The sequence below is a fragment of the Patagioenas fasciata genome, chromosome 3 (assembly GCF_037038585.1).
Source record: "Patagioenas fasciata isolate bPatFas1 chromosome 3, bPatFas1.hap1, whole genome shotgun sequence".
Taxonomy (NCBI): Eukaryota; Metazoa; Chordata; class Aves; order Columbiformes; family Columbidae; genus Patagioenas; species Patagioenas fasciata.
Window position 1 is genome coordinate 38506078 of NC_092522.1, and position 21843 is coordinate 38527920.

At 58.1% G+C, this 21843-nt stretch overlaps 1 protein-coding gene across 1 annotated transcript; it reads right to left on the reverse strand.

Moving 5' to 3' along the window:
* Positions 1 to 6350: 6350 nt before the first annotated feature.
* Positions 6351 to 19671, reverse strand: CAPN11 (calpain 11). The gene is made up of 22 exons (XM_065833822.2): positions 19582 to 19671; positions 16585 to 16867; positions 15937 to 16006; positions 14341 to 14459; positions 14066 to 14199; positions 13722 to 13890; positions 13058 to 13141; positions 12889 to 12974; positions 12603 to 12677; positions 12046 to 12206; positions 11797 to 11966; positions 11564 to 11575; positions 11084 to 11295; positions 10921 to 10960; positions 10596 to 10661; positions 10197 to 10254; positions 10034 to 10098; positions 9105 to 9173; positions 8920 to 8998; positions 8363 to 8479; positions 8229 to 8287; positions 6351 to 7661 (listed from the first exon to the last, which is right to left on the reverse strand). The coding sequence occupies exons 2-22, from the start codon at positions 16828 to 16830 to the stop codon at positions 7635 to 7637; spliced, it is 2118 nt and encodes a 705-aa protein (XP_065689894.1). The 5' UTR covers positions 16831 to 16867; positions 19582 to 19671; the 3' UTR covers positions 6351 to 7634.
* Positions 19672 to 21843: the final 2172 nt, after the last annotated feature.

A 21843-nucleotide genomic window follows, 5' to 3' on the forward strand; every position in this document is an offset into this window, starting at 1 on the left:
AGAGCAGGCAGGTGAGCAGGGCCTGGCGGCTCTCCCGGGAGCGCAACCGGCGCCCCAGGCGGCGGAGCTGCGGCAGGAGGCGCTTGCGGGCCAGCGGCAGCAGGCGGGCGAGCAGGGCGCTCAGCAGCGGGGCGGCCAGCGGCGGGACGGGCATGCTGCCCCCCGGGCCTGCGGGCGCACCGGCAGCTCCCTCTGCTCCCCGCCCCACGAGGTGCCTTGGTGGGTCGGGGGAAGCCAAGGAACTCTTCACCCTTCAGAACTTCCGACCCAAACGGGACCTGGGAGCCCGAGCGTGGTGCTCAGAGGATCTGCACCTCTCTGGGAGCAGGGTGCTGCTTGGGGGAGAAGCACTGTAAGGAACCGCTCTCCTCCTCGCCTCTTCCCCTGGTCACTCTTACCCTCCTTGGGGTCCTTCCCGCTCTGAGACACACTGCTCAGCCCTTTCTCCTTGAAGAGTCTGTACTGCTCATCTCCCCCCACGTGGAGCTTCCACCAGTCCAAGTGGCAGGAACAGCTCCAGAGCAAGGGACAACAACAGCAAAAAAATCAGCTGCCCATTTAAATCCTCCCTCCTCCCAGGCCAGACACATGCTCCCTGAGCCCAGGACCCCATTTGTCAGGGTGGCAGTGCTGTGGGAATAAGGGGGGTGAGGGAGGAACATCTGCCCACTGCAGAAATGTGGGCTGACAGGACCAGGTCCTATTTCACTACGAGGCTTTGCTGAAGCCCCTGAGCAGGCAGCTGGGTCCAAAATATGCTTGCCTGTCATTCTCTTCGAGCACCGGCAGTTGCCACCCACAAGGGCCAGGAATGCAGACCACGCGGAATGCCCCAGGGCACGAAACACTAAGGAGCAGATGGGGCGCTCCAGTGGGGAAGAGCTGTGATCTGGCTTCACACAGGGCTCCAGAGCAGGCTGGCAACCAGTGTCCTGTGCTTTCCAGCTGTGCTTCCAAGCTAAGCCTGCTTAGAGCAAGCGGCCAGGGCCCTGCAGTCCAGGGAAGCGCGAGCTAGCCAAGGTGAGGGTGCAGGCAGGAAGGTCCAGGCCTGAAGTCTGTGCCCTTCATCTTCCCTCCTGTGCCTAAACTTTGTTTTGTTCCTGGTGGCTGTCTGGCTTCATTTCCTCCCCTTGTTGTCCCCTTCAAAAACCCTGCCAAGGCCCTACTCTTGGCTCCCACTCAAGCAGAATTTAGGAGAATGAACAGACACAAGGGACCGAAAGCTACTGCTCCATCTCCCAGCCTGCCTCATGCAAGCTGTCCCTTGCCCAGCAAGTCTGATCCAAGGGTGGTTAGTTCAGCCAGGGTGACCTTTCCCAGCCCTGCGGATTCCTCTTGGGGAGCCAGCCATGGATGAGGAAAGCGGACTGGCCATGCCTCAGCACAGAGACACCATGTGCTGAAACCAGAAACAGCTTCCCGACGGCTCAGCTCCAGGGCTGGGAGCTGCAAGGACCGGGGCTGACGTCAGGCCCTTGGGACTGGCCTCCTGGAGGCTCCCGGAGCCTTCTGGGCTATGGGTCTGCTGTGGTCAGAGAGCTCCAGCGCAGGCGCACCGCTCTGCTGTGTGCTGGCACCGGCCCCGCACCGCTGTGTTATGGGGAATGGGAAGAGCCCGGGCGAAGGAAGCAGGAGCCAAAACTTTGCTGCAGCTGTGTCAGGATTTATGCCTCCCTGGGAGGCAGCTTCTCCCCTTTTATCAGGGAGACAGTGAGTGTGGTGCTTGGCCTGCTCTTGTGTCTCCTGGGTTCACTGTGCTGTAACTGACCCCAGCTTAAGTCTTTGCCTTGCTCAGTGCCTCGATTTCTCCAGCAGTAGAGCCCCAGTGGGACTATCCCTTCCCTGTGCAGAAGGCCCTTGCAGCATCCTGCATCTGAACAAGCTGGGGACCACTGGGATGAAAAGTGCAGTGACCCTGACCAGCAGTAGTGACTGCAGTGATGGAGGGGAATGGAGATCTTATTCCCCAGGGAGCCTTACCTACTCCAAGGAAAAGCTGTGCCTGAGCTGGGGGAACCGCCCGTCCTTCCCTGCCTGCTGGGATAATCCTGTCCTTTGGTGCCACAGGGAAAGGGAGGTGCTGGCCAGGTGCAGAGGTGTTGCAGCAGAAGTGTTGCAGCACATTCCTGGGGGCATTGTGTGTGAGGCTTATGTGGCAGAGACACACAAGCGGAGGGGATGGAAAATCCCTGGGAAACAAAGGGGCTTCAGTGCGTGGTCTCTGCAGAAACCTGCTCCTTCCCAGGGATCCAGCACAGGTTACAGCAGGAGGAGTTATCCTGGTGTAAGAGCCAGGTGCTTGCAACATCCCGGCACTGAGCGGAAAGTGGGGCAGGGCTTGTTTGCCAAGCTCTTGGGACTCGTAAAGAGGCAGATTTTTGTCTCTTGCCAAAATGTAGAGATGTTGCCAAGCTGCTTTCCCCATCTGGAAGGTCAGGGGCTTTAGCCTATCCTCCACAGCTGGGCAAAAGCATAGCCCAGGGAGGTGAAGGGACTTAACCCTGTTCCTTTGCTGAGTCAGACACAGAGCTGGGATGAGAATGCAACCTCCAAAGAAAATTAAATCCTGCCAGTATCTACTTCCAAGCACAAGATTTAGGCCACCAGAGTCCTGTGCCTGTGTGTTTCCTGGATCAAGGCGTGTAGAGCCTTGCTGTAACTTCTCTGATCCACAGAGGATGTTTTGCTCCTGCAGCCACTGCTCTGTCTCTCAATGCTTTTTATTGTCTATCCTTTGTCACTGTTCACCAAGGAGCTCAAAATCCCTCACTAGGTGGCTGGCTCCTTTTTTGCCAGGTACACATCAAGGCCACTTCCTTTCATGCATCCATTCCCTTTATCATACCAATCTCACAACCAAGTATCCCCTATTTAATTGCCAGGGAGGGCTAGGATCCACTTCCTGAGCCCAAACAGGGACCGTGTACCCCTCCGTAGCACTTATTTCTCTCAGATGGTCAGCAGGCAGCTGGACATCAGCAAACAAGCAGCAGGAGATGCCCCTGGGTGGCACAAGGCAAGTGTGGGGTCGTTGGAAGCCTGCGATGAAGCAGTGCTGGTGATGGGAGAAGAGGGCTGGAAGCATGGAAGCAGCCCAGCTGCAAGGGCTGTCCTCAGAATAGTGACAGAACTGTGAAAAGCTGCCCTCCTGTCTTCTCCTCCTTGCTGTTCCAAAGTCCTAGGGATCTGATTTGCTTCATGGGGAGCGAGACCCTTGTGCCGCCTCAGGGGCAGGCACAGGGGACAGAGCAACCATCAGCACTTGCCAGTGCTCAAAGTGGCTGACACATGGTGAAGGCTCTAGAGGATTTCGCAGGGAGCAGGGGTGCTGGAAAGAAGGGTATGGGCTTTGGGCATCTCCTCATGAGGTGTGTGAGATATGCTGCAAATCTTGCCCTGGGTCTGGCACTGGGAGCTAACAGAAATGGGGAAAAGAAGCTGAGAGGCAGCCGAGAGTCCTTTCTCTGAGGAGACCTCACCCTTCTGGCAGGGACCTGAGAAAGTGTTGGGGACACCAGTGGCACCCAAGCACCCAGCCCTATGCAGGAGGAATGTGTGCCATTCCTTCTGGGGAGCAACATGAGCGCTATAAATAGTTTGTTTAATGCACCATGGCCAGGCCGTGGAAAGCCCCAGCCCATGCACATTCCCTGCTGCTGGTGTTGAGACGGCAGCTGTTGAAAAAGGCCGAATCCAGCAGCTGCTGCCTGGTGCTCTCGGCCCCCACCCCATGCTCGCCCTGTGGGGTGGCTGAGCCCACAGTGTCCCTTGGCATGGACACCGAGGCTCGCCAGGGAGGTGCCAGCTCTGTGCTGGTGTTGGCACTGCTCTCAAGCTGGCAGTGGCTGCAGGATGCTCCCGCCACCCAGCTGCTGGTGCCGGAGGGGCGAGGGGGATCGGAAGAGGGCTTTCTTCCCTGACAGCCCTTGCGGCAGCAGGGACACCGCAGAGCCTGGCTGGGAGCTGTGACACCATGCTGGTGTCAGCTGCTGCCCACACGTGTGCCCTCAGCTGTGTCCCTCCACAGCCCCGGCTGGGGATGCTGGGCTGGGCCACAGCCCCCGACTTGCACAAAGGCCCCTTGTGCCCACAGGACTGACATTCCTGCAGGCCCGGGACAGAGCAAAGTGCAGCCGAGGAGGAGACAGAGCCAGAGCCCAGCTGCCAGGGCAGCTGGTGGGGCCAGGTGGGGACAAGCCGTGGTCTTGTCCCCCCACGCCGTGCCTGAAGGATGGACGTGAGCAGCTGGTGGTGAGAGAGAGGGACCCTCAGGATGGGCAGGCAGCTCTGGGCTGCAGGAGGCAGAGACACAGGGCATGGGGTGCAGGAGGAGATGCCGTGATGGTGGGGAGCAGGAGCAGTAGTGCTGTGCACCCATGGGTGCTGCCTGCCCACCTTGTGCACTCCCACCCAACATAGACCTGGGGACAGGTGTGGGACAGGTGGGACTGGGCTGGCTCTTGCTGCCTAGTGCCCACTAAGCACTGCTAAGAGCAGTTTTGGCCACATTTAGCCCCCAGCCGCTCTTGCTCTTCACCTTATGCCAGCACTTAAGGACTCCGCTGGGCCTCCTCTTTATCCCCCTTTGCAAGGAGGGGGATGAGCCAGGCTACTCTTTGTGGCATTAGCTGGCAGCTGGGGAGCCCCCGGCTGCCAACCCCCACAGATAGTTGGCTGTCAGCTGCGGGGGCCAGGGAGGGAAGGGATCTGCCAGCTGGCGCCTGAGGGAGGGAGGGAGGGTGGGGGCTTCTGGTAAGGCTATGCTGGGGGCACCTGTCATTCCAAAGCCACAGCAGCACCATGCCCTACAATCAGGTCTCTGTGTGCACAACGAGGCCCTGCAGCTGGGACAGTGATGGCAGCTCTGCCTGTTTGCCCCTGTGTCTCATCCCCCCCGAGCCCTTGTTTCCCAGAGGCTTTGGGGTTGCAAGGAGGAGTGGGGGAGCCCAAGCTGGCAAGCCTCAATGTACCCCCACCCCATCCAGGGCAGGTCAGCTCACAGGTAGCCACGAGCCAAGTGCAAGTAGCCCATGGCCACCCAGCCCTGGGGAGCCTCTGGAGGAGCAGGCAGGCTGAGGATATGCTCCCTCCTGCTGTCACACCTTGTCTCCCTTCTGTGCTCTGAGCCAGGTTGGCTCACCCCAGGGCTGGGTGCTGCCCCACCATGAGGACAGTGGTCCCAGGGACCTGGGCTGGCACAAAGGGCACCCACACAAGGGATATTGAGATGCCAGTGGCGGGGATAAAGCGCACAAGGGCAGTCTGCTTCCAAATGCTGAGCACCCCTGGGGCCATGTGGGCTGTGATGCCTCTCCGAGGTGTCAGCAAGGGGCAGGATGCACACGGGGAGGAGTCCTGCTCTGAGTCACATCGTGGAAAGCCCCACCACGCAGCCCTCCACAGCAGTTTTCCAGGAAAACTTTTGCCTCCAGCTGTAGCCTGCATGGCCAAGGGAAAACACCAGCCTCCTACAGCCCCTACCCAGTGTCACATACCTGGTGTGGTCCCTTTCCAGGGTCCAGAGCTCCAGGCTGCCCTCCACTCCCAGCCACTCCACAGTTAACTCCATCCTACCAAAGCAGACCCTCTTTCCCCTCCCCTGCTCCCCCTTCCTTTAAGAGCAGCCCGAGCTCTGCCCCCAGCAGAAAGGACCCGGGCAAGGGACAGGCCAGGGCAGCAAACCATGACCAACATTCATCCACTCCAGCACAAAGTCTGCCAGGTCAAACCCAGCCTGACTGGCTGCTTCCAGCCACTGCCAAGCCACTGGTGAGGCAGGAGGAAGGTGAGATTAAACTGCTCCAGCAGCTCCCATGGCAGAGGCACATGGCAGTACCCTAGGGAGCCATTTGGGACACTGTGGCCAGACCCAGGGCTACCCTAGGTGAGCAGGAGAGTGGCTGCACCACATCCCTGGGGCAGAGACTGAGGTGAAGCTGTCCCGGCCTCCCATCTCAGCCCGGCACTGACACACTCCTCTTCCCATCCGCACCAGAGAGCAAGCACTGGCTTTTCCTCCACTTGAAAAATCCCTAGGATAACCAAACAGCCCTGGTAACAGCACGCTGCTTGCTCTCACTTTGAAGAGCAGTGCTCCATTACACCTCCTACATGATGCTGCCGCTCTGTATCAGCATTAAGACCCACCCACAAAGGAAGAGGTGAATTTAGAAAAAAATCGTAGGGGCTATAGACCCCCACATCCCCATGACAAGACCTGTACTTGGTGATGCCCTTTCACCCATGGCCCAGGCTGGGCAAACAGTGTGCTTTGGGCTTGGCCCTGCATCTCATCCCCCCAGCCCAGGGCCGTGGCGAGGGGAGGGTGGATGCGACACCCAGGCCACACGTCCAACAGGTCTCGGTTTATTCCCGGAGTGCGCAGTGAGCGGGGTGAGGAAGCGGAGCTGCCGGGCGGGCAGCAGTGGTTAGTTATTGCTGCAGGTACATCCTCCAGTGACGACAGGGGTCTGAGGAAGCCAGCTGCCTGCCTGCCTCTACAGGGCAAAGGATGGGCTGTTGCCCACCGCCAAGCTGGAGCCACCCCATTACCCCAGAAAAAGGTGAAGGGGAGTGGAGGAGCACAGAGAAGTGCAAATATGTTGGCACTGGAGCCCATCCACACTGGGCAAAGGAGCCCAAGGTAAGAGGAGAGTGCAACAGTGTGGGAGGGTAAAGGAGGGAAAAAACCCAACTGTGTGCAGGAGAACACCCCCAAGCCACCACCCCCCTTCTCTCATGGGTGCTACCCACCCCCCCCGCCCTGTTGTGTGAGCCGTAAAAAGGGACAGCGGATGCCCCAGGAGCCCCCAGGGTTGGGAGGGGAGGCCAAACCGCTGTGATGGTGGTGGCATTGCTGTGCCCAAGTGGAAGATAAGCTTCTGCTGCACTAGAGGGTGGCACATGTTCCTGTGGCAAGGGAGCCCCCAAACATTCAGTGCTTGAATTGCAGGGCTTGACCCACTGATGGGCCAAAGGCAGGGGCATGGAGGTGGGAGTGATGTGTTGAAGGCCACGCAGAAAGAGCCAGCAGGCTCCATGCTTTGGTCGTGCTTAGTGGTGATGAGTGCAGTGCAAGGGCTTCAAGAAGAAGAGTATGGCCTTTCCTCCTCCCAGAAGGCCACTCTGGCTCCTCAGGAACATGCTGCCTCTGCCTGAGCAAGGCAGTAGCTGCTGATGCTCCCAGGCGTGTGCAGAGACAGGCAACACGTGCCAGCGGGGTTGGGACAGAACTAGAGCAAGCGGTATGAGTTCCCCCTCTCTTCCCCCTGCAGCTCCTGTCTCTCCCTGCTCTGCAGCCACTCCCCAGCCTGCTCCTTCACTCCCGCCAAGCTTGGTGCAGGGGTGCACAGGTACCCCATGCTGCTTGCCCTCATCCTGTTCTGGGGTGGGGAGAGAGGAGGGGGGAGTGGAAAGAAGTCCAGCCCAGAAGAGAAGAAGGACATCCCCTGCCTGCCTTGACCCCTGGTCCACCAGAGAGGGTGGCGTGAGGCTTGCTGAGAGGCAGGGCTGGTGGCTCAGCATGGGATGGAGCGAGGGAGAAGAGTATCCTGTGTCCACAGATCCAAGGGGAGGCACTTGGAGGGGGCCTGGCTCGCTGGGGTGTCCCAGCTGCAGCGTATCTGTTGTGGCTCCTAGCCGCACATTGTCAGCAGCAGCCACTAGGAAAGAAAGGGAGAAGGGATGAGCAGGGGCTCGTGCATTTTTGATGTGCCCTCATGTGTCAACTTTTGACAGCCTTCCAAGAAACACAGAATGACAAAATGTTTGGAATTGGAAGGGACCTCTGGAGATCATTTAGTACAACCCACCTGCTAAAGCAGGTATGCCCAGAGCAGATTGCACAGGAATGTGTCCAGGCAGGTTTTGAATGTCTCCAGAGAAGGAGACTCCACAACCTCTCTGGGCAGCCTGTTCCAGTCCTTTCACCCTTAAAGTAAAGAAGTTTCTCTTCATAGTCAGAGGGAACCTCCTGTGCTTCAGTCTGTCCCCATTGCCCCTCATCCTGTTGTTTAGGCATCACTGAAAAAAGTTTGGTCCCATCCTCTTGACAACCACCCTAAGCACGGAGCCTTCAGCAATTGCGTTTTCTCATCCCGATCTTTTATGGGTTCTTTGCCTACCCAAGGGGTTGGAGGGCTTTCTACCACCCACCCCAGGTGCTCCATTCACCCTAATGCCTTGTCACCTTGTCTCCCACCCCACCTCCCACTAGGCTGAGCTCTCACCTCAGTTAGGTTCATGACGGCAGTACCAGTGCCTTCACGGTCCATGCTGTGGAAGAACCCTGCAGGGGCACAAAAGCAAAGTGAGCAACACATCCCTCTGTCCCTGCCCTCCCTGCCCTAAAGCCACCACTCACTGAACATGGCCTCCAGCTTCACAAGGCAGCAGACAAAGTTGTCGAAGTCCACACCCATGTCAGTGTCTGCATAGCGGGCCACCACAACCTGGTGCAGCCTGTTGTTCAGCTTGAAACCTGCAAGGCAGAGAGCGATCAGCACCCCAAGAAGGCAGAAGAGGCGGGTGTAGCTATGGAAGTGCATGCCCCCACCCAAAGGGGCACCTTGTTCAGCCTCAGCAGGGAGAAGAGATGCTCTCCCTGGAGCCATATGACTAGTTATCTCACTGATCCTTCTCAGGCCTCTGCTGTGCCAGGATGGGACCCTGCAGGTCAGAGGAGGACAGAGGCTGGGACCACCTTGCGTGTGTCACTAACTCTGAGGCTGCAGCACTTGGCACAGCTGGGATGGAGAGAGCCTACTGCAGACAGGCACCACATCTCACTACCATGACAGGTTGGCTCCAAGCAAGTAGCAAAGGCTGGTTTCACTCTTCTCCAGCTACCTGGGACTGGGCTCAGACAGCAGAAGCACCCTCCCCAGCTCCCAGCCCAGCCTCATCCTTCTCCAGACCTACCCGCTGACTCCAGAGCCAGGCGCATCTCATAAGAGCTCATGGTGCCCGACTTATCCAGGTCATGCTGGCGGAAGATCATCTGCAAAAACATCACAGAGGAGGTCAAGTGCAGGCTCTCCTGTGGCTTCCAGCCTGGCTGTCCCCTCACCTTGCTGCAGTGCACCATGCCCCCTGCTCCTCCTCACCAGCCAGCTCCGGATCTTGTTCCACAGGATCTGGAACTCCACCAGCCCAAGGCGGGCACTGCCATCTTTCTGAGGAACGGAGGGTCAAGGAGAAAACAGCCAGCAAGGGGGGTGGCATAAAGGAAAAGCCATCAGATCGCAGCCATCTGACATGAGAAAAGCCTGGCCACACTTGACCTACTCAATTTTCCCCCCAACCTCCTGTCTGCTCTGCAGCATCAGCAAGATCAGAGCCTGCAACCTGGCAGGGAAAAGTGCAACACTTAGCCTAGTTGCTGTGCCACCCCCTGGGAACAGCTGTGCTGCTGCTCTAGGAAGCACATCACTGTGGTGTCCTCAGAGCAAAGCTGGGCTGGCCTGCAGCAACAGGAGATGCTGCAGGGCCAGGACAGAGTAAGGCTTGGAGGTGCTCCTCTACCCTTGCCTGACCCATCAACTGCATGTCCTTGTACAAGCAGGAACACGAGCCATGGCACCTCTTGCTTCACACCTCTCATCCTAAACTGCTGGACAGGATGGTTTGAGGGGAAAGAAGTTCAACAGCCCTCATTCACTTCCAGAAGTGCCTTGAAAACTGGATGGCATCACGTCACATCAGGCTGGGGAGCCTGGAGGAAAGGGAAGCACAGGGCACTTATTCTTGGAAGGGAAGATTGAAGGCACCGGTGGGGCTGGGCTGTGCTTCTGGTGGCAGAGCCAGGGTGCAGAGCAAGCAAGGGAACTGATGGCCCTTTCCAAAGAACCTGCTGCTAAAGTCCAGGGGTGTAGGGCAGGTGGCCCTGAAGCAACAAGGATCCCTCCCTGCCTCCCTGCACCAGCATGCCTCAGCATGGTTGGAGAGCCAAGCCTCAGCTCCTGTGGAGAAGTCTTGCTGCTGGCAGGCTGAGTACCAGGGAAGCTGGTCCCTGCCCACAGCACAAAGAAGATACATCCATCAGGTTGACCATGTTGCGGCAGGAGTCCAGGCTGAACCCATCTGTCTTCAGATCTTTGTCTGAGGAGGAAGGAGAAGGTTGAGCACATGCATCAAAACCCAACCTGCTGAGCAGGCCTGGGCTGTGAGGAGCAAGGGGCAGGAAGGGTAGCGCTTACGTCTAGCAATGACTCTGTTCAGAATAGTCCGGAGCTCGAAGACACTGATTTCCATGTCCTGCAGCAGGAGCAGAGTTAGCAGCACCCCTTGCCTGCTCTCTACCCAACTAGTGGCCATCCCCCCGCTCCTGTTTAAACATCTCTGCCTTAGTCACAAAACATCAGGGTGCCATTGCATTTTCTGCATGCCCAGAAGAGTTTGGGCCACAGCTGGATGCCTCTTCCCCAGATCTGCTCCCATCACATCACCCCTGGGGGCAGCTGGGCTGAGTCATGGCAGAGATGGACCTGTTGCAGGATTGGACTAAGCAAGCATGGGGTGGACTGGAGCTCTCCTGGCCACAGGTCCCATCCCTTCCCAAGCTAGGGCCCCCCAGAGCTCAGCACAGCTGTACCCACCTCTCCTGCCAGCTGCTGGAACATGTTCTTGAAGCCATCCTCTATGTCATCCTCAGTTATTTCCTCCTGGGGTGATGCGGGCCAGAAAGAAGAGATTAGTGGTCAAATCTGGGCTCTGCCCTGCCTCCCAGGCTCAGCAAACCCATACTGTAAGGAAAGCTCTTCTTTGTTCTTCTCACCTTTGTTACTTCCCACATCCCTATCACCGTGACCCTGACAGCCCCTCTCCAGCCACAGTGACATCCCAAACACAGGCAGCCATCTCCTGCCTGCAGCTCCCCCTCCCAAGCCCCAGCACCAACCCAACCAAAGCAGCAGCTCTTACCTCATCTGCCAGATCTGCCGAGATCTCCTCGTCCAGCTCCCTGGGGGCAGAAAGGAGGAAACCAAAGTGATGAGCAGGATTCCCAGCCAGCAAGCTCGCTGCGGTGGGGAAATGTCCCCCCGCTCAGAGACACAGGGTGTCCCCTGGCCAGGCAGGGACTCACGCTGTGTCCGACTGCTTCTCGGTGAAGACTCGCAAGATGAAGTCAGCCTCCTTGTGTGGCTCAAAGGTAGAAGGCACAACGATGTACTCGCCAGGGGGCAGCCGGATCTGGTTGCTCACTTCCCGCAGGTTGATGAAGGTCTCCGACCGTGCCCGCGACTGGTTTCGCAGGAAGAAGTCCTTCTTCAAGTGCACATGCTGGCTGCCCTGGGCCTGGGGGAATGAACTCGCTTGTGGACCACAGCCCCGCAATGGGGGAGACCCACAGGGCATAGTGGGACCAGAGCCAGCCCCATTGGACAGGACATCCCTGCCCATCCCAGCAGGAGCCATCCCTCCTGCAGGGAGATGCCCAGCACCCATTAGTGCCCTTGTCACTGTCACAAGGTGCACATGCGTGCGTGCGTGTGCCTTAACCCATTCCTGCCCACTCTTGTGCTCCCCTCCAAGACGGGGTAGGCTCTGGTGTCTCAGCAATTACCTCCTCAGGAACCTGCAGGAAGGAGAGAAAAGGGGAAACAAAACCAAGAAAAATCAGAATCCCAGTACCTGCCCCCATCCTTTACAGCGTGGAGAGCATGGGACAGCGGACATTAGCCCACAGACCAAACAAAGCAGGCGGGAAAGGTTTCCTTGAGGACTGGGATGCCAGGTCCAGGCAGCACTGGCAAGGCTGAGCTGGTCCCAAGGAAGCAGCATTGGGGTGGGGGTTACCTCGTAGACAGCGAAGCCGATGGTGTGCATGTCGCCCCCCACTCGCCGCTCCCGCCGCCGGTCCTTCTGCATCAGAGCCACCAGGAAGCTGCAGGCCACCTCATCATCCCCAGGGTCATCATCCTCTTCCAGCAGCTTGATCTTAAACTGGGGGTTGATCCAGAATGTGGCTGGGAGAAAGAGGATGTGTGGATGAGACACCCAGCTCAATTGTGCTGCCAAGAGCAGAGATACAGGGGGAAGAGGTACCTGGGTGATTCCTGCAGCCCCCGGCAGTGCTCCCCCGGCGCCATGTGCCCTCAAACACCTGTGTGTGCCACCTGCTGAGCTCGTCCTTGGTGAGGGCATCTGGGGTCAGGTTGCAGATCTCCAGCCTGGAGAACTCCCTCATGAAGTCCCGGAAAGACATCCTGTGGGAAGCAGGCAGGGGCTGGGGCCAGGGCACTGCTGGGGGGCAGGGAGGAGGGCACAAGTGCCTCTGGACCCAGACAACATTTTGGAAGAATTGAGTGACAGCAAGATCTTTTACCCTGAGCAGTTACAGCTCATTTAAAGCTGGGTTTGGGGAAGAAGGTATGTTTACCCTTCCTAGATGTTTATTGTGGATTTAGTTGGGCTCCCCCGAAGGGAGGAAAATTATTAACTAGATCAGGTGAGAAACTGCCAGCAGGCTCTCCAGTGCTGGAAGTCCAATTCATAAAGGCAGGTCATGTGTTTCAGGTGAAGCAGAACCGTGGGGTCCCCGCTTCCCTGCTCCTTGCCAGGCTGGCTGCTGAAGAAGAGCAGCACTTTGCTCTGGCACTCACCAGAACTCTCCATCCTCCATCTTCAGCTGCATCTCTTCCCTCTCATCAGGGTCAATGCTGTTCCACTCAGAGGAGCTGCATTAGCAGAAGATAGACAATTAGATGAGGACTACTAAAGGTGAATCAAGAACACTTCAGAGCAGGCCCTCAGCTGGCCCCCTCACCAATGGGAAGGGCACTGCATGCTGCAAATATACCCACAGCAGTGCTGTGCACTTGACTGATGTGCGTGCAGTGCCTGCTGGCCTGCCCATGGTGGGACTAATGTCCCATCTGTCGAACTCACCCATCGCTCCAGGCTCCAGTCCACTCCACCTGACCCCAGGGGTTCCTGATGCGGATGAGCTGTTCCTGCTGACCCCGGTAATTCACCTGTAGACCAGACACAGGAGGTTGAGCCAACGGCACTGGCCAGGCTATTTTATTGCTATTAAAGTCTCACATAGCTGACTCACATCTCTGAAGCCTGTGACAGAATAGGCATGGCCCTTCACCAGCTTCTTGAAGGTCACTGCTTCCATATCAAATGCACTTGTGATCTGAGGAGAACGTGCAAAGCTCAAGTGAATATGATTAAATTCCTGTAATGCTATCCCTACCCCTTCCCGGCACCATGTGGAGAAATCCCCTTGCTTTGTGGTGCTCCAGCCACGTGAAGCAGCAGGTACCAGCACCCTCTGCTCAAAGGCTGCTGGCTGAGGACAATGTAAAGAGATTTTCCCAGCCTGAAGACCCTGAAGATCCATCAGGGAACCACCCAAACTCCAGAAAGCAAGAAAAGGATTTCACAAGAGGCAACGGATGGAAAACCCCACTCCAGGTAACTCTCAGATGCTGATGTAAGACATGGTGGGAGTTATAGGCAGACTCTTGTTCAACAGCCCATGCTCAAGATGGACATTCCCACTCCACCCAAAGGAGCCTGTTCCCAGCAGCTGGGCTGCAGCCCCACACACTGTGCCCCCAGGCTGCTATGTTGCCTCTGGAAAGGGGGCTCTGGTAAGAGGGGAAAGAAGTAACCTCCCGCCTGGTGTCCTAGAGAAGCGACTGTTGACACAATTTCAGGCTGTGAGACCATTGCTGTGGCAGAGCCCCTGGCTCTCCCAGCACACCACTTACGTCGATGGAGCAGCCTAGCAGGGACCCCCTCTCCAGCGCCTTGCGGATGATGTGGGCCATGTTGCGTGGTGGCCGCTTGAGGTCATACATCTCTGCCACACCACCGGTGAAGTCCTCGAAGCCCTCGGTGGTGCTGCCCCCCGAGAGTGCCTCATAGCAGCCGTTCAGCCTGCGCACCAGGAAGCAAGAGGGGCACGTGAAGTGACAAGGACGTAACACACTGCTGCTCCCCAGGCATGCCGCACAAGCAGGGCCAGGGAGAGAAATTACTATCTCTGCTCTGCCTCATGCAGTGAGGCGCCCTGTCCCCCACCCACCCACATGCCCGCCACGGGGGTACCCACTTGGCATAGGCCTTCTCTAGCAGAGCACTCCAGAACTCAGTGCACTCCGCTGAGTGCACAAACAGGAGCTCCCCGTCCTTGGTGGGCAGCTGGTCATCCACCACCACGTCCACCCACTCACCAAACTGCCAGATCTAGGGGGTCAGGAGAGAGTGGGGTGAGCTTGGAGCATCACACAACTTGCTTATCCCTACCACTGAGGGATTACCTCAACCCACCGCCCTCCCTCCCACCCCAGCCCACCAGCTGTGGAGGGCCAGGAGTTCCTAGCCCACCTGGAAGTGGAAGATGCCGGCATAGTCCTCCTGGAAGCTCTGCCCATGGGGCACCACGCGGTGCAGGAGCTCCTCATTGAGCGTGAGGGAGCCGATGGCAGCCAGCAGCCAGCAGTCCCCTGGGGATGGAGAGGAGCCACTGTGAGCACCCATCACCTCCCTAGCTGGGGGGCAGGCAGTGGCTTTGCAGGAGGCTGTGGCATGCCCTCCTTGCAAATGTCTGGGGCTTCCCAGCTCAAAAAGCATGTGGAAAAATCAGAGTGTCCAGCAGACAAACGGAGCTCAGGGAGCCAGGCTCGTTCAGCCCGCCTTGGAGAGCAGCGTTAGTTCAAGGCAACTGGGAACAATCCTCCCTGACCTGGAGCCTGTATCCAGACCACCACATACAGTCAGCACCAACAGCCCCCTCCTGCAGCTGTTTATCTAGATTCTCCTGGAACTCATTTGTATGATTGCCTTCCACATCTCAGACAGCGAGTTCTGCAGAGGAACTACACTGCAATTTTCAAATTGCATTTGAAAAAGCATTTTATCAAGCTGGATGGTTAATGCTGCTGCCATGGCTTCTCAAACTGTGAGCAACATCACCGCACCTTTCCTTCCAAGTGCTCTTAACCACAAATGCTGCCCCAGGCTAGCACTGCACTTTAAATTCTTTGCCTTCATTCCCCTTTCTCTTTTGACTTTGAAGCCTGTCACACCTTAGCCTGAGTCTGGATAACCTGTACTGGGCTGTGGTTTGACAAAATGGCATTTCAGACTTTTTAATGACTAACTGAACACTGCTGCAGTGCTCTGGGCTGTTACGTGCTCCAGTCAACACCTCAAATTTGTCCTAATTACTGGATGGATTAAATGTGGTCAGCCCTGAAACCAGCGTGCTATGTGTGCTCAGGTACATGATACTCCCAGTCAAGTGCCCAACCTGACCCAGGACGACAGTCTTGGTGGTACCCAGATCTGGTTCCAATTATCACGAAATCCCAGTTGCCAGCCCTGCCAGCCTACCCAGCTCGTTAACACTGCTCTCCTTGTGTCAGTGCCTTTGCCTTGGGAGACACCCCTGGAGAAATTACAAACCACCCCTTGTACTCCACAGCTCAACTTTCAATTCCTTTCTGCCATACCACATTGCTTTGCAAGCACTTTGTCCTGACCAGCACATCCCCACTTCAGCTTGTTACTGTTATCAAGCTACCCTCCCTCACCATTTACCAAAGCACGGAGCTTTTTGGAGCAGCTCCTGGTGGTGTTGTCAGCATGTGTTCAGACATGGATCCACTCAACATCTCCCCTGATCTTAGCATGGTCAAGCTATGCACACACCAACTCAATTTTCTGAAGCCTTAACCCAGAGCCACCAGGAGGCACAGGGTGACCCCTGCCTTCCAGTTTCCACCATACTAAATGGTAAGGGAGCCCAACAGAAATGTTTGTGCAGTGGCTGGCATGAAAATGCACTGCACGGGCCTGGGGAAAGGTGCTGTAAACCACTCCACTCTCAACTTCACACAATTACGTCTTCTCCCACCGCAGAAACCCTGCCCAGCCACTGCTCTCCAGACCAGGGTCCGGGGACAGAGGTCCAGCACTCACCCAGAGCCCCCTGGCAGATGTCTGTCCTGGTTGCACCACCAACAATGAACTGAGGATCACCCACTAATTCCTGCAGGAGGAGAGAAGAATCAGATGCTGGTGCTGGATCTTGGCAGGGCCTGGGCTTCTAGGGGGCTGGCACCCACTGCAGCTCTGACTTGGGAGGGTGTATGGTCTCCAAGAGACACTCCCCATCTGCCCTCTGCCAGAGAAAATGGCTTGACTGCAACCCTGAGCCCATCACAGTAAGGGAGGGCAAGATCTGCTGCAGCCATGAGAGGACATGGCTAGATAGGCTAATGGCATTCCCCTTACACTCGTGGCAGCAGGGGATATACACTCTCAAAAGCCCCAGTCACCAAGGATGACGCATCAGTACCATGATACCCAGAAGCACTGACGTAGCCCACCCATTTTAAAACCCATTCTCTGCTGCCCCATGGAAGCAGGGCCTGCCAGAAATGATGCTTTTCTGAGCAGACACTCACGGGCCATTGCTCTAGGCCCTTGGGAAAGAAGGCTGTGAAGCACTCGAGGGAATTTGAGAACTGAGAGGAGCCAGGCCGCAGCTTGGCAAACCACATCACTGCAGGCATTGCAGGGCAGATGTCGCAGCCCAGCCCGAGAAGAAGCAAGCCCAGCACTTACCGATGGACGCTTCCACTCCACCCCCCGTGTCTTGCTGGAGTGAGGCCCAAGCTCCTTGAATCCAAGGGCAGAGGGGCCAGCTGGGAATTGGGGGTCCCTAAAGAGGGTGCCGCTCTCAAGGCACTCCTGTTTGAGGGCCTCATAGTCCTGGTTGAGGTACTTGATGGCGTTGTTGTGTTGGCCGAGCCCCTCGGCCCTCAGGCGGTCTCTCTGCAGACGGGCAGCCATCCCACCAAAGGGCATCATAGCCGGGCACCGGCAGTGCTACCTTCAGCTCCTCTCCCTGCAATGAAACAGGCACGGGTGGCATGAGGCAGGGCTCAGCACCCGTGCGATCCCCTCGGGACATCAGCCATTTCACAAGGTGCCAGGCTGGGCAGACAGATCCCAATTTCCCCACCAGCCCCCACATCAGGGACCTTCACTGTCAGCATTGCTCCAGGGTAGTGAGCAGAACTGGCACACAGAGCATCCTTGGGCTGGGTTCATGTACCAGGAGTACCTCCCCAAATCCCATCCTTGGCAGCAGACCCATTCTGAGCCATGGCCTCCAACCCAGCTATCGCAGCCGTGCTGTCTTGAGGGGACGCGGAAGGGGCAGAGCGGCTTTGAGGGACGATGGGGAGGAAGCAGCCCCTTGGCAGCCCAAACACGGCTCTCCAGTTGCTGCCGCACAGAAAGGCTGAGCCTGGAGGAATTTCAGCCGCTTTCCGCCCCCAACAGCCTCTCCTCCCAGCGCAGTTTTCCGGGACCTTCCCTCATCCCGGCTCCTCCTCGCCTGTCGCAGCCAGGAGGGCGTCACAGCTGCCCCGCAGCTTCTCCCAGCCCTGGGCGCCTCTCCCTCGAAAGCCGCCCCGGCTGCCTGAGCACTGAGTCAATAGGGTCGGGCCGGGAGGAGCCCAGCACGCAGAGACAGCTCTATCTATGGGGCCAGGGAAGGACGAGGGAAGGAAGAGGCGGGACGGCCCTTCCCAGCGCACACAGCCAGGGTGACTCAGGCTCCGGGGAAGGGACACAGTGTGCAGCAGGGCACCCCAGCACCAGGAGACTGAGGCAGGGCAGATCCCGGCCCCCCACTCTGGGAAAAGGCTTGCCGCAGGCTTTCTGCCTGGAGGGTTTAACCAGCAGCTCATGGTTGAGCACTTCAAACTGACATGACACAGCTGTCGGGCATGCCTGGCCCTGCAGCCCTGCCCCGCTGCTGTGGGGCAAGCCCCAGCTCCCCTCCCTGCACCAGCTGCCCTCGGCCCTGCTCAGGCACCCATGGCAGGAGCTGGCACTCGTGTCCACCGCAGCGCCCAAGCAGGAACGGGCCTCCGGGGGCTGTGTGGTCCAAGCCCCCATGCAAGCATGGTCATCTGCAGAAGGGCTGTGGGGCAGGTGCCACCACCATGGGCCCACCAGCATTTGCAGCTTACCCCAGCCCACTCCCCAGCCATCTCAGCTCTTGCTAGGCAGGGTTGGTGCTGAATAATCCAGAGGTTTCTCCATGTGAAGCAGTAGAGCAGTCCTCGGGTAAATAACCCAGGAGCCAGCAACCCACTCAGAGCAGTGGGCTAAGGTGCCAGTGCTGGCCTGCTGCCTCCCCATCCATTGCGTCACCTGCCCTGGGATGCTCTAAACCCACTATCCTTCTCTCAGCCCTTTTCCATCACCTCCTCCCTCTGACACCTGCTCTGCAGCCAGTACCCTGGCAACCTCTCCCAGGAGCGAGGCACTCGCTGCCCGCAGAGCTGGTGGGACAGTTCCTTTGGTCAGAGCCGCTGCCCAGCACCCAGGGCGGGTGTGGGAGGAAGAATTTCAAACGCAGCCACCCGCTCAGCCTCCAGCTCCCACCTCACCACCTCCCCAGCACCCACACCACAGCCTGCCAAGGGCTGGGCAACTTCCCCTGCCCGGCTCCGCGCACCCTCTCCTGCCCAGCCTACCGGCACTGGACATGGCTGCGGACACGGAGAGCTGCGTGCAGACCAGACATGGGCACCATGAGAGTTATTCTTAGCTCTATGGCTCAAAATACTCGGGGAAGGTTGGGCTCAGTGGCAGACGTAGGTCACGCAAGCGCAGAGCGAGAAAAAACATTTGAGACCCCAAGATGGGACAGGAACCACGTGGGGCTTCAGGCAATGGGGTCAGTTACTGACACCCCCCCACGCTGATGCTGATGGAGACTGCAGGTGGAGACACAGGGAGGAAAGGGCATGCAGAGACAAGACAAGCCCCCAGGGCACTTCTCCACACCAGGCAATATCCAACCACAATATCATACTTCCCAGTATCAGAAGCACCTCTGATCCCTCATAGGTGAGAGCAGAAATACATACTGGTCCCCACAGGGTCCCTGATAGCTCGTGTAGCTTAGCACACACTGAAAAACCCTTGGACAGTATCAATGCTGAAGTCCAGCCAAAAATCTCTGCAGACCTCTGATTCGTCAGCTGCTCTGGGAGATCGAAAGAAAGGGGGAGCTCCCTTCCTCAAAACCAACCAGGCCGAGCCCAGACACCGCATCCTGCCGCATACTCAGCTCAGGGCAAGGAGCCGCAGCCGCCCATAGAGTCCTACAGTGAGCAGGCAACAATCAGCCCCTTCCCGGGTCTCCGGGTGCAAAAGGTCCTAATTTCCTACAAGTTCCCCTTTATGTTCCCGCATCCCCTCGATGAGATGCGGCGTTGGCTTGGGGTCAGCATCGCATCTCGGGTCGCTGCGGTACCCAGTTTACACGCCGCCCTGATTGCGATGCCTCCAGGTCTCTGCGGCTGTGTTACCTAATGCAAAAATCCCCGCGGATAAAAAGGGAGGGGATAGGCAAGCCCGGAGCAGTTCAGAGCTCGGTGAGCGCAGCCGGACGGGCCCCCGCCGTCGGGCGGGTGGGGCTCCCCCACCGCGGGGCTCCGCTAAGGACTCCTGCCCGCCTGGCGGCGGGGGTCCCCCCGGTGCTAACCCCGACCTGGGGGTCGGAAAAGGGTGAGGATAGGGATGGGGGGATGGACTTACGGAAGCTGCCGCCGCCACCGCCCTGCCCGCTGCAGCCCAGCCCAGCCCGGCTCGGCCCCGCGGAAGGTGGGGTTTGGGCGGGCAGGATGTACGAGCAAAGGCGGGAGGGCGGTGGGAGGGGGAATTAAAGGCGCAGCGACCGTTCACAACTACCGGGTGGGGATTGACTGGGCCTGCTGATGCGGTCCTGGCTGCTGTCACCACCTCCCAGCTCCTGGGGATGCGGGGGGTACAGCCGGGCTGGGCGCGCTTCTCCACCTTTGCTGCAAACAAAGGGCTCAATGCACTTGGAAACTGGGGCTGGAAGGATCAGAGGAAGCAACTTTCACCTGGGAAAAGGTTTGGGGGTGACATGGCACTGGCTGGTGCTGGGGGTGACATGGCACTGGAGGTGCTGCTGGCCCCTCAGCTTTGCTAGGTGAAGCTCTGCACTGGACCTTGTCCAAGGGTTTGTTGACCTGGTGGTCCCAAGGGGTGTCACCCAACCACTGAGGTCCCTTCTCTGCCCCTTGTGTCAGGGGAGGCTATACTGGCACCACCTCACTCCTGCAAGCCCTGTCTGCCATTGCCAGCATCCACCCCACCAGCTGCCCCTTGATGCTGGGTGCCGGCAGAGCCCATCCCAAGCAGGTCCCACTGCCCTGGGGCTTCCCACAGCAGGGCTGCTGGTGCATGCCCTCCGTGACTCACAGTGTGGGTATGCTGGGTGGTGCCATTGCCAACAGAAATGCTTACAGCAGGGCCTAGCACTGCCCCATGCAACCCAGTGAGGTGCAATGTTGGTTATGTCTGGCCTAACGTGGCCCAGCATGGACAGGCACAGCTTAGCCTGGTGTGGCTTAGCCCAGCATAGACAACATGGCTCAGCACAGTGTGGTGTGGTCTGGCATGTTCAGCTCAGCTCAGTTTGGTATGGCATGGCCCAGCCTCACCTACCCCAGCCTAGGCACTGCACTGCCATCCTTTTGGTGCCAGGGCTGAACTCAGTGATCCCAACGGGTGCCACCAAACGTGGGGGTCCTTCTCCAACGCTCATGCCTGGCTGCAGCTGGGGAGGCTGTGCCTGTACCACCTCACTGCAGCACCCAGCTGCCCCCTCAGGCTTCACAGAGTGCCTGCTTTCTAACCCACCCCACTTTGCTCCAGGAGGGCAAAATCTTGCTAGGCAGGGAGCAGGTTGCACATGAAGGCAAGAGCTGTGTCCTTTGCCCAAGGGAAGGGCAACCAGGCCATTCAAATCCAGCTGTAGCATGGTCCTGCTGCCACACCTACACAGGAACGCTCCAGCCTGCGCCAGGACCCTTTCCCACTTAGGAGAGCCTGGCACAGGCAGCTTGCTCTGCCCACCCCGGTACAGAAGAGGCTTTGGGGTGCCCTGCTCTGGGGTGCCGCAGCATCCACTCCATCTTATTCTCAGGCAGAACACAGCTGCATCACTGCCTGCAGGCTGGAAGCATAAGGGGGGCCCTGGTGGGGTCCCCAGCCAGCTCTGCACCAAGCTACAGGCAGCAGTGTGCTTTCAGAAAATCAGAGATCTGCAATGCCAGGGCTTATTCCTGCTTTGGGCTTGTGCCTGGACAGCTCTGCCAGCTTTTTCTCTGGCCATGAACCCTGCCCGCTCAGATCCACCCAGGACAGTGCCCACCCTTCTTGTGACTCCATTCTCCTCCTGCTCATGTTTTGCTTCTTTACCCCTTCGTGGCCTTTAAAGCTGCTTTCACAGCTGACTGTCCTGGGGTAGGAGAGAGCTCCTGTATAATCGAGCACGCAGGCTGTACTGTGTCTTGCCCCTTGTGCTTGGGTGCAGCTTCCATCAAGCACCTGCACCATTACCTGTGAAATTTCCTTTTTCTCTTCCCTTAAGCTTCCCTTTGGAGAGATGCCTGCAGAGACTTGGCAGTGAGCACCATTCTTCTTTTGGTCTTTGGTTCTCTTTGTGCCCAGGCGTTGCCTCACCCCAGTCCTTTGGCTGCAGGCTGCCAGGGGAAGGAGAGCTCTTTTTGCCTTCACTTACACCATGCTGCTGGCACATGAAGCCACAGAACCTGAATGCAGCGAGGTGGGAACGGAACTGAGGTCACTCATCCGTCCCTCAGAGGCCTGCTCCACACCTTGCCTCTCCATTGTACCGTGCTCCAAGCAACCGCCACTGTACACAAATTAATGAACATGCAGCAGCTGCTTGGGAACCACTCCAGCCCCAGGCAGCATGGAGAGCAGCAGGGCGCAGTCCTGGGGGCCAGCTGCTTGCTGCCTGCCCCT

What these genes read in the sequence shown, in the direction of transcription:
- CAPN11 (XM_065833822.2), bottom strand. Translation starts at nt 16,830, where the DNA reads ATGATGCCCTTTGGTGGGATGGCTGCCCGTCTGCAGAGAGACCGCCTG. An exon ending in ACATGGTCAACCTGATGGAT is followed by an intron (nt 9,174 to 10,033) that starts GTATCTTCTTTG and finishes TCCGTTCCTCAG; the next exon opens with AAAGATGGCAGTGCCCGCCT. An exon ending in CCTGGCTCTGGAGTCAGCGG is followed by an intron (nt 8,480 to 8,919) that starts GTAGGTCTGGAG and finishes TCTGCCTTGCAG; the next exon opens with GTTTCAAGCTGAACAACAGG.